This window comes from Lethenteron reissneri, chromosome 35 (assembly GCF_015708825.2).
Source record: "Lethenteron reissneri isolate LAM-NWPU_2019-01 chromosome 35, ASM1570882v1, whole genome shotgun sequence".
Lineage (NCBI taxonomy): Eukaryota > Metazoa > Chordata > Hyperoartia > Petromyzontiformes > Petromyzontidae > Lethenteron > Lethenteron reissneri.
Window position 1 is genome coordinate 697,859 of NC_083813.1, and position 11,921 is coordinate 709,779.

Consider the following 11,921-nt stretch of genomic DNA (forward strand, 5'->3'; position numbering starts at 1 on the left):
CTCACTGAGTCTAAAAGTTTTTGTAGGGTCCTGCCAAGTGTTTGCAGTAGGGGGCGATGTTGCTACACCTAATCGGACGATCCGAAGGGAGATTTTGAGGTCTAGGTCTAGGCTTTAGGCCTAGCTGTAGGCTTTAGGGCGCTGTGAGTTAATTATTAATTTAAATGTTTTAATTATTAATGTATAATTTAAATGTTTTAATTATTAATGTAAAAGCTTTAAATGTAAATGTTTCTATTTTAAAACATCAGGGAATGTAACATTGTTAAACATTAACTCCCTTTCACACACGCGGGGGTACGATACGAAGGGAGACTTTGAGGCCTTTTTCTAGGCTTTAGGCCTAGCTGTAGGCTTTAGGGCGCTGTGAGTTTTTTTATTTAATTTCAAAGTTTTAATTAAAAGCTATCTCAGGGAATTATAAGGGAATGTTACACGTGTTTAGCCAGGAAAGCCTCATTAATTTAAATGTTTTAATTAAAAGCTATCTGAGGGAATAATAAGGGAATGTTACACTTGTTTAGCCAGGAAAGCCTCACAGAGTCTAAAGGTTTTTGTAGGGTCATGCCAAGTGTTTGCAGTAGGGGGCGATGTTGCTACACGGACGGATGGACGGACGATATCATCTATTGTAGGGTGGTCCACTTGATTCCTATCAGTATAATATGTTATTTACCTTCAAAACTGAGGGTTGAAGTCCATGGTGATGGCGATGGCGTTGATGAGGGAATGAGGGAGGTGGTTGCTAGAAAGAAGAGGGGTTTTGTCCACCCTCTATCTCTACCTGGTTGTTGGAAGAGAGCGATGATGGGAGCTGGGAGATGAGATGATGCATGGAGGGAAGACATGCGGGGTGATTTGAAATTACAAGTGCCGGTTGCCGTGCTCAACCGCGGAACGTGTTGTCTATATTTATTTAAAGTTGCGCATTTTGATGTGACGTCACATATCTCAAACCCCCCCCCTCTCGTCCCACATCGTCACAAATGTTTGACCCCCCCCACCTAGATGCGTGACGTCATTTATGGACGGCCCCTAATTCCTATGGAGAGCCAGGTGCGTGTTTTTATATTTATGTGTAGGCAATGATGATCAGAGATAGGACCCAAGCCTCGCGTACACAGTAGGCCACACTCAACAGTGTGAGTAGGGAGGACACCCCCAATTCAGATTTGGGGTGGACTCCGTGCTGAGGGACTGAGCTGAGGTGTTGTGTGACGTGGAGGGTGTTGGGAGGGGTGTGTCTGGTCATGATTGCAGGCACGCGAAGGATCCTCGGAAGAAGACTTTGAAATAAAGCGTTGCTGTTGCCGTTTCACAAACCTCTGGTGCTCAGTTGTCGTGGAGTCGCCCACTTCTCAGGAGGACAGAACACAACGTGGAGTATCTACTCATCGCCTCCCAACTTTGTTATTGTTATTATTGTTTATTTCACAGACTTGTCCCCTCGTTACGATTCACGGGAGGAGAGGGACAGGGCAAGCTGGCAACAGATCCATAGCAGAAGGCATAAGTGCTGGTCAATGTGACATCTTCTAAAGCTCCTGTGGTCCCAGTTAAATCCAGTAAATCAAAACTATGATGAATCTAAGGGTAGCCTTGATTAGTTTCTGGAAAGTTTTGGGCGGTACAATAAGTATCATGATTGGCCAAACGATCGGACCAAATATGTATTCTTCAATGCACAAGATATATGTAGAAGATATGCTGTATTTGGAATGCATTACAGAATTCACAGCAACCAAGCATTTAGAAATTCAGACGAATAACAATGTTTTCATTATGGAACATTGTTTACTAAGCTCTACGTATGCTGAACTTCTTTCGCACCATACGTAGCCTACCGTGTTAATTGGAGGCGCGGGGAAATCGGAGGTGAAGGATAAACCCGCTCATATTTGATTCCATTGTTTTATTGAAATACTTAATTTGCGAGTTACAATATAGGCAACTTGTCACAAAATGAACACCATACACGTGCTGGTGCGTTTAGTTGGCAGCGATGGTCTGGTCGATCCAGCTGCGCAGGGCGGTGACGCGCGCGTACACGCCAGGCATGGAGGTGGAGCACGAGCTGCTGCCCCACGACACGATCCCCACGAGGTTCCACACGCCGTTCTTTTCGCACACCAGGGGGCCGCCGGAGTCGCCCTGTGGAGACAGCATCGCCAAAAATCAGACCCTTGGCCGATCGCGCTTTGCTCATCAATCGACGTCACTTGGTTGGGTTTTACAGTGAGCAAAGGGATGCTGCGCTACTTCATCAAGTGTTAAAGAGCAACGATTTGTTTGGTAACAAGAAAAGGACATTTTAGTCCAATATGTTCTTGTTCTTCTTATTCTATTTCATGTAGTACGTACGTTGGCTTTATCTGTTTAGCATTTATGTTTTACCCATGTTAAATGTCACTTTTATTTGCTGCTCATTTAAGGACTTGTTTGACATTTTACCTTTAATTTTGCTGTTTAGCAATGGCTTCGCTATTCTTTGTATAATGTGTTTGTAACCCAGGTCTCCCATGATAGAGGGGCTAGCAGTCACAATGGGCAAAAACACTGAGAGAATGATACATTTTCCTACCGACTAAGCCCATGTGACTCAACTTAAGAAAAAACAAGTGATTTTTTTACTGCAATAAAACAAAAGAGAATGTGCAGACATTATGGCAGTTTGGGAGTTCTCGATGAGCCTGTTGGATTCTCATATTAATGAGGACAGTATATTTAGATGCACATGCACAACATTTGTAGCTAAATCATAAATTGTGAGATGGACATCATGATGTCCAAATCGCCCACGACGACACCACGTGTCCCACGGTATTGTGCTGTCTCAATTCATCTTGCTTCTCAAAACCAAATGGTGGGAATATGTCGACTTTCGGGCTAAGTTAAGGGTGCCTATGCCTTTATGAGCATTAGACCTACTTTTGTGCAGTGTATAATACTTTACACCAAGTAAAGATCGTCAATACTAACGAAACGAACACTCACCATGCAAGAGGAAGCACCAGCAGCACCAGCACAGACCATGACACTGGTGATGGTGTTGGCAGAGCCCCACTTCTGCTGGCAGATCGAGGGAGGCACAAGGGGTAGAGCGGTCTGCTGCAGGATGGGCGGCGTGTTGAAGGCTGTGAATTACACACACACACAAACAAATCCATATCAATTTGGGCTGGAACCTGTGGATTAGATTTATATTTTCTATAATTTAGTTTTAATAACATTGTTGGATTGGGGTGGCCTATACAATACAAAATTCCGCTCAGTGTTCGGCATCACGAGTTCTGCATCGATGCTCACCGGAAGAGCGGACCTTGCCCCAGCCGGAGGTGACACACATCATTGTATCAGGGAAGACATCCGAGGAGGCAGGTAGGCAGACGGGAGAGACACGGTCCACGATCTGAGCGGGCTGAGCCAACTTCAGCACCATGATGTCGTTGTTGATGTTGTAGGAGTCCCACTGCTGGTGAGTGATGGCCTGTGTGTGTGCAAACGGAGTGAAAAACCATAAAGCAACGTAGCTACCGGTATTGACAATCGGGAGCTGTCAGCCTGCATTTCAAATGCTCACTATACCGTCATGTGACGTTGCAATCTAAACGACGTGAATATAATCGTGTACAGTTTCCATCACGCCTGGGTGAACTGAATGAGGAACACAAGTTTACCTTAGAGACGGACAGAGACTGGATGTTCTCGACGTTGGAGTTCCTGTCGTGCTCTCCCAGGACGACGCGGTCACGGGACGGGCTGCAGATGCGCACACGTTCATGACCCCTACATGACCTTCTTGCTCAGAATCATCTACCCACACACACGTGTGCGTGTTTTGCTGATTACAGTCCATTGAGCTGCAATACGCAATCGCGTTTCAGTGAGCACTCACTTGAACTCGCAGTGAGCAGCGGTCACCACCCAGGTGGAGCTGATGAGGGAGCCACCGCAATAGTGCCAGCTGGTGGAATCCTGTGGTGGTTTAAAGGGCATAATTCAAGGGGCTGCTTTGACAGTGGTGTACATGAACTAATTGAAAGGGGATGAAAATTCACCAGCGAGTGGGTAGTGACGATATTATCAGCTCAGGGGGTGCGACAAACGGTCAGGTGGGGCCCAAATATTTGATGTCTCGCTCGGTCGCACCGAGGCTATTATATTTCGCGTCTCCTCTTGCCTAATCACATCGTTTAGTATTTTCATAAACAATCAATTTAAACCGCGTTTTAAATAAGTTGTCGTTCTTTTATGCTGTTGAAAACATATATCATGCTGGTTGTCAAGTGGGGCCCATCTCAGACAGTCTGCCAGCAAAACTTTTTGCTCGTTTAGTATGATTATTTACAAAAAATGTTTCTGTTGGATGGTCTGAACCCTTTGAGGCCAGCAGATTTAAAGGGGCAATTATGAATTGAACTATCGGCTCTATGACTATGTCATGTTTGTGTGCCGGCACTAATTAATTATTCACAGGCCTTAAAGCAATACAAACAAAAAGTCTACCGTTTGGGTAAGAGGCCTCTCCACTGTTTGCATTCAGACGCCTATGGGAGGAGGCCTCGTCCCATGACAAAGTAAATTGCAAGCTAGGAGTTTTTTTTGGGAGAAAATATGGCACTATTGTCATATTACACTTTGTATCCATTAGAAACGTGGTTTCAACTTCGGTTATTCACAATCGGTTGGGTATTGTTAATTAATCTGTGTTATCTCTTGACCATACAGGGAGATTGATTTTACGTAGAACTATATAACAACATCCACATTACCATATCAAATAAGGCAATTTCGTTCTGCATATAGAATTGTGATAAGAAAATACTTGTTCGTAAATATAAACCGAGTTGTAACGCACATGTATAACAACACACTACTGTAATCTAATTATTTTTTATTTTTAGAAGTTACAAGGTAGATTATAGGGGAAGGCAAATTGGCATTCGTACCTGCAGGGACACCTGCCAGGGCCAGGAGCCCGACACCGCATTCTCGCCGTTGACGATGCGGGAGTAGCCGGTGATGACCGGCTTGATGGCCGGGACACCGCACCCTGTGACGTGGGTACAAGACGAGCTCAGAGAGCACACCCTGGCTTGGTGGATTCAGAGATTACTTCTCACGTTATTTGACACGCATGTACTGGGGGTGCCGCTTCAGGTGAATAAACAAAACCGGCACACATAGTCTTCTGAAACTAATAAAAAAAAATATTTCTTTTTTTTCACGTACATGTTTATTTATAATTCGTAATTCATGTAACCCTCCGTGAATTTAGCTGAGTGACTCTAATTTTTCATCATCATTAACTGGGAGTGGAGTAGTGGCGTAGTGGTGAGCGCACTGCGGCTGTGCACTCCGATGACTTCAGTTGGATTCCTGGCCATGGCTAACATCATTGATGAGTGATATCTGTCCCTCCCCCCACCACCCGCCTTCATAAACCCGCAGTGACAAGCTTGGTGAAGTTTGGTGAAACCGACACGGCAACATTCGAGTTATGAAGGGTTTTAAAAATAGAGTTATTAATTGTAATTACATCACCATATATCCAAGATGGCCTCAATGAGTCTAAAGCTATGTTGCCGCTCTAAGATGATCCGTTAATGATAGATTTTGCATGCGGGTGGCAAACAGAATGGGTAACTTAAACTCTCGGCATCAGGAGGGAAAACGACGGGAATTCTGTAGACATCTAAAAGACATTCATAATAAACTTTTTGGGTTAGATCGCGTTATTTATAAATGTGTCGTAACCCTCCACCACCCGACACGGCCAATCAGCAAAACAGTGTCACGTTGACAAAAGACAAATAGTTCACTACTTTAGCCCACTGGTGTGTTGAAGAGTGAAACCACAACATTTACAATTGTTTAAGCCTACGTGTTAAACTGATCTAAAAGACAACCTGTTTGATGTAACTATCACCTTGAGCTCTACACGTTCCAGACACATTTACTACTTAGAGACCAATAGTATCTGCCTGTGTAAATATGGATCATTCACATAGACACGGCTGCTTTCACGTTCCAGCGGACATTGCTCACCGAAGGCGGCGCCGATGAAGGCGAAGCAGGAGACGAGCCAGAAGAGAGACATTGCTATTGTGGTGATCGGTGCTGGACCCTGTCTCTCTAACCGGCCCCTTTTATACCAAAAAAATGCCGTTGGGCAGCGAGTTTATTACATCGCAATCTGATAACACCGGCCCTGTATACAAGTGGAGAAATCCAATAGGTTCTCATGAACTTCGGGTACATTATTACCGAAATAGAATTTAGTCACAATTAGACGGGCCGCGACGTGTCTTTTAATCACGAACCAAGGGGACTTGAATTGCGACTTACAGCTCGAGAGTTTAGGATAGAACACAATGCATAGTAGATTGTTCTTGTAGTTAATAGTTAATAGGTATCGTTTGTGAAATATAGTTAGGTAAGTACAGGCTTCTTCTTGTCTTAACTCATCCATTGTTTTACTAAATTATCATGTGCAGAAGTTTGATCTGTGTTTGGCATGCACACATGAGTAGTGTAATCTCAATTATATGGCATTTACACTAAAAAAACCTCGCCTTTTATACTTCCCATAAGCGAGTTTGATAATATAATCTTCACATGTGTTATGCGTAAACGAGTTTGATCATCCACAGATGTTACGAAGATGTCGGCTTCTGACACCTTGGGTGACGGAGTGAAATGTATTTTCATCGTCTATAATAAAGTCAGGCATAATGGTGTTTGATAGTAATCTCTTTTTACGATCAGATTCATAGAGTACCGTGAATACGTTATGTGGTCAAAGGACGAAACCCGTTATTTGATCCAGGTTATTCGTTTGTTTCGGTTGGCCTCTAAATTTTCCATTATCTGGGTTCCTATTATCTCGGTGAACAATTAATACACGAATTGTGATAGGATGCCAATTAGTCTATGTAAGTCAGCTTTGTCTTAAAGGAAAATAACGATGAGATATTTAATGTCTGTGTTCAAATAGAAACGTAATTTTACACGCCATGTACCAGGAAGGAACAGCTAAAAATGACAATGTACAAAGAGAGCACATTGCTCACATCAGTGGCAGGCAAGAAGAAAAACTTGCACTGAAGCCACCGATATGAGGAAAAACGTTGCTCTTTTCGCCTAAAGCAGGCCTCACGAGAGTTATTTTGACCAAGAGATACATTACCTCAGAGGTTTACAAGTGTAATAAAAGGACTCGGACACTTCCTTCTGTCTTCGTGTCTTTTATTGGGTTCTCGTCCTCACCCACACGGCACTCTGTTATAACTCTGTATTTGTAGCCCCCGGCTATTCACTGCTATTATAGCTCCTTCTTCCCTCTGACTCTCTGCTTCATCTACTGTAACCTCCTCCCTGCAGACTCGCTGCTACCTCTATGCAGACTCCCGCTGCTACCCCTATGTGCAGACCCTCTGGCTGCTACCGTATGCAGACCCGCTGCTGACTCTGTATGCAGCCCCGCTGCTGACTGCAGCCTCCTCGCTGCTTCGGGTCGGTCACCGCTGGCCAACGGTGCCGATCCTCGCTCCCCCGTGTTCGTGGCGATCTCGCCACCCTCCGCTTCGCCCTTCGTGGCCTCTCTCTGTTCCTGGTTCCCCGTCACTCCCCGTCCTCTTCCGGTTCCCCTCCTTCTATAGCCTAACCCCTCACCCCCCCACGTGACCTAACTCCTCCCCTCCTGACGTCACCTCCGGAGGGCCGTTTACGCCCGCATTACATCACCCTCCCCCATAAAGAAAATCCAGCCGACCTCGGCTGAATTGCAACCTGACAAGAAATGCGGGTGTAAAGGGCCAACACGTAAAAAGACACGAAGCATGCAACAACAATATAACCAGAACACAACACAACACAATCTAACGAAACGTGAGGGATTTCGAGCGAGTACGGGCAGCCGGGCCGTCCCGGACGGTCGGCAGACCACCCGCCGAGCGGGAACGTGGAAGGGTTTTAGGGGCGACGGGCGCAAGTTCTTCCGTCGCCATTGGAGGCCCGCCACTGTCCCGCTCGCGTCCAGAGACATCCCGTACTCGCGTCCGCGGAGGGATAGGAAGAGCTGCAGGTCCCGCGGGTTCTGCGGCTCCAGTCGACGTCCCACGAGCGGAACGTCCTCCCCCCTGCGCTGTCACGGCCGGCTTGTCTGTGCCGGAGGGTCTTTCTTTGGGGCGTCCGCTGTCGAGGCCTCCTGCTGGGGCGGCCCCGGAACCCGGGCCCAGCAGTCCCTGGCATAGTGGCCCCGACGGCCGCAGCGGAAGCAGTCGACGTCGGGGCGGCGCGCAGCGGGCACCCCGTCCCGACGCGGCCGCGCCGGCGGCGGAGCCCGCGGCCCTGGCCCGCTTCGAGCCGGCCACGGAGTGGAGGCGGCCGACAACTCCTTTGGGCCGGTCGCATCCGGCACGTACACGGCCTTCGTAGGGTCCCACCCTACGGCCCCCCCATCGACGACAGGACCGCCCGTCCACGCCGTCACCTGTTTCCAGCGGCGGAGATTGAACTGGGCGTCCAAACACTTGGCCGCGGTCCGGGACGTGAGTTTTCCGTGACCGCACGCCTGCATGGGAATGCCGAGATCTCGGGACAACTCCAACATCTTCCCCAAGATGAGTGGTTCCAGCAGGTCAGGCTCCGTCTCCGGGTAAGCGGCCATAGCGAGTTCCAACACGGCGCCCCTGTACGCTACAGGTGACTCCTCAGGTGCGCGTTGCCGCTGCACGAATCGGCGATGGGCGTCATCCGGTGGCTCGTACGCGTCCGCCATTTCCTCGAACACCCCTCGCAGAGTTTTCTTCTTCGCAGCTTTTATAGAGCGAAAAAAACGAACGGACTCATCATCAAGAAGAGTCGGGAGCACCTCCAGTGCCTCAGCGTCCGTCCACCTTGCCGTACGTACCGCCGCCAAAAATCTGCAGGCGAACGCACTTCAATCGCCCCCGATGGAGAACTCTTTGACGGTTGTAAGGTGACGACTGCGACTCCTTGGCTTGCTTCCGTCCGTCGCTGACTCTTCCGGCGGTAAGTTCAGCAAGGCGTCGCAACGCTGTGTCGCCAAAATGGCGGACGATCCTCGCGGCGGCCCCAAAATGGCGGCTTCCCGCCTTCCGTGGTGCGCCACGCCCAAGATGGCGTCTTCACGCCGCGTGGCCGATGGCGGCGCCATCGAAGACGACCCGGGCTCCTGCCGATCACCACCATCACCTTCCAACGCCGCCCTTGGCGTGACAAGGTCACACAACTCTGTGATGACGGTTTTTAGGGTTGCCAGTTGCTCCGCCATCCGGATCCATCTTAAATCTTCGTCCTTCAACGCAGATGGGTCGGACGAAGGGGCCACCTCCTCAACGCCCGGGCCCTCACGGATCTCTCCCTCCGCCGAAGTGAAGCCGACCTCAGGAGGAAGATCGTCGTCGTCCGAAGATGAAGCCGACGCCGGGGATGGAATATTCTTTTTCCTCAGTTGTTTCGCCATGCCGTTTCACTTCTGACTCCAGTGTAATAAAAGGACTCGGACACTTCCTTCTGTCTTCGTGTCTTTTATTGGGTTCTCGTCCTCACCCACACGGCACTCTGTTATAACTCTGTATTTGTAGCCCCCGGCTATTCACTGCTATTATAGCTCCTTCTTCCCTCTGACTCTCTGCTTCATCTACTGTAACCTCCTCCCTGCAGACTCGCTGCTACCTCTATGCAGACTCCCGCTGCTACCCCTATGTGCAGACCCTCTGGCTGCTACCGTATGCAGACCCGCTGCTGACTCTGTATGCAGCCCCGCTGCTGACTGCAGCCTCCTCGCTGCTTCGGGTCGGTCACCGCTGGCCAACGGTGCCGATCCTCGCTCCCCCGTGTTCGTGGCGATCTCGCCACCCTCCGCTTCGCCCTTCGTGGCCTCTCTCTGTTCCTGGTTCCCCGTCACTCCCCGTCCTCTTCCGGTTCCCCTCCTTCTATAGCCTAACCCCTCACCCCCCCACGTGACCTAACTCCTCCCCTCCTGACGTCACCTCCGGAGGGCCGTTTACGCCCGCATTACACAAGTAATGAGAATGGGTGAAAATGCATTCACATAATTTTCTGTACACACTGCACTATATCCAACACATGTTCCCATAAATAGTAAACCACCTAGTTTTTTTTATCTGTAGCGAACCAACGTATTCACATTTTATGGGCAAAATGAAGTTTAATTTGCATTGCACTACGAAGCACATGTCTATTTTATAAAGATTGAGAACATGAAAAAGTGAAATGATATGTAACATGGGAAAAGCCTGATTTCGTCTTCTCATCAACAACAGCCATGATGAGTAATCTGTTGGATAAAATCCTCCCCAAGCTATGTGGTATCTCTTACGATCCTGCGATGTACAGAATCCACCGATTGCTCTATGCCGCTGTACCGGCCCCGTTATGTTGTAATGTGCACTGATGCATACTTTACTGAGGGCGATATTGGCACCGAAAATTAATATTTATTGATTGATACACACGAGCCGATTTCATTGCTCCATCTTCCTGATGGACATTCTGTCAGGACACGTTCCATCTCTTAGTAACCACGCCATAATTCTGCAACCATTTAGCTATCATCCCTTATCTCAATATGCGTGGGAATTTACTAAATCTCACCAGATGACTGTCGTGTTCTGACCTTCAATGATAAAACAAGCTTATCTTTGCTTATTTATTGTGGAAAGAGGTTGCCAAACCAAACGTCTTTCCGATATAAAAAAATGCCGTATTTAGCTTAAGGAACTTCAGGTACATCAACCACAGCACAAATGGCTCTCGTCTGGCTCTTTCCTGTTTCGATTTATTTGGCGCTACCTTTGGTGAGCGTGTACACTTCACTGGATTTGAAACTGATTAAAACTTGTGGCCAGTCATTTGGCGCTGTGTGGGGCAGCAGTTAAATAGTGGAATCTGCATCTCATCCTTCCGGAATTGATCAAATAAGTATAACATTGTGTGCAGTGACTGGAAACATGCAACGTAAGCGTAGAACCTCCAACTACTAGCTCAGAACCTCCAACTACTAGCTCAGATACGTAAACTCAGAAGATACCTCCCCACCACTCGTTTGAGCATGGAGACACTTTTGACTTTTTTGTTGAACAAAAAACAAGTTTCTGGAGCCTTGTTTATTTATTTTAAACGCTCATTCTGGAGGTCATGTCTCTGATATATTGCATGGGTTAAAATGTAATTTCCAGTCACATAAAACTAAACCGAGTTATAAAATATTCATATTATGAAAGTGTGGTGAGTTGATGAATTCAACTCGGTTAACAATAATTGTAATAAAAAATAAAATGAGCTCTCGGAATGTAAAACCATATAAGTTAGACTGCAATCTGACAAAGATGACAAAGTCGAAGACCCTGCGAGATAGTACACGCCTTAGTAAAAAGTAGCTTGAAGAGATATCAGATATAATTTTATTTAAAAATTTCTACAAATTTAATTAGATTTAGAAAAAGTAGAAATAAAATATTTAGAGTTATTTACCATGTAGTCTCTTGGCCTCACTCAGGATTTTCCCATTCCTGTGGGTGTATATTTTAATGGTTGAATTATTGATAAAAAAATACATTCTATCCGTGAAAAAAGTTATTTATACGTTGTAAGATTAGACTACTTTAAAATAAGCATTAAATGCAAGTATAGCTTAACATGTAGGTTAATGTAGCAGTGTCAATACTGGAACTTTGCAGACTTGCGAACGTGGCAAATTGTGAAGGATTAAAATATATATTTTAAAAATATTATGTATTTAGTTTCAGGTTTAACTACACTGATTGTAACAAAAAACGTAGTAAGATTTATTAGCCCAACTTGATGTGGAAAATATCCAGATTAAATAAAAAAATATTTTCATCAAAATCATGCGATAAGTTCCTGAATGT

General features: G+C 46.6%; 1 protein-coding gene across 1 annotated transcript; it reads right to left on the reverse strand.

Moving 5' to 3' along the window:
• Positions 1-1,897: 1,897 nt before the first annotated feature.
• On the reverse strand, positions 1,898-6,161 carry LOC133350790 (chymotrypsinogen B-like). Its single transcript, XM_061565524.1, has 7 exons — positions 6,049-6,161; positions 4,950-5,053; positions 3,896-3,975; positions 3,678-3,759; positions 3,307-3,487; positions 2,995-3,134; positions 1,898-2,151 (listed from the first exon to the last, which is right to left on the reverse strand). Exons 1-7 carry the CDS (start codon positions 6,098-6,100, stop codon positions 1,990-1,992), a joined length of 801 nt encoding a protein of 266 aa, XP_061421508.1. The 5' UTR covers positions 6,101-6,161; the 3' UTR covers positions 1,898-1,989.
• Positions 6,162-11,921: the final 5,760 nt, after the last annotated feature.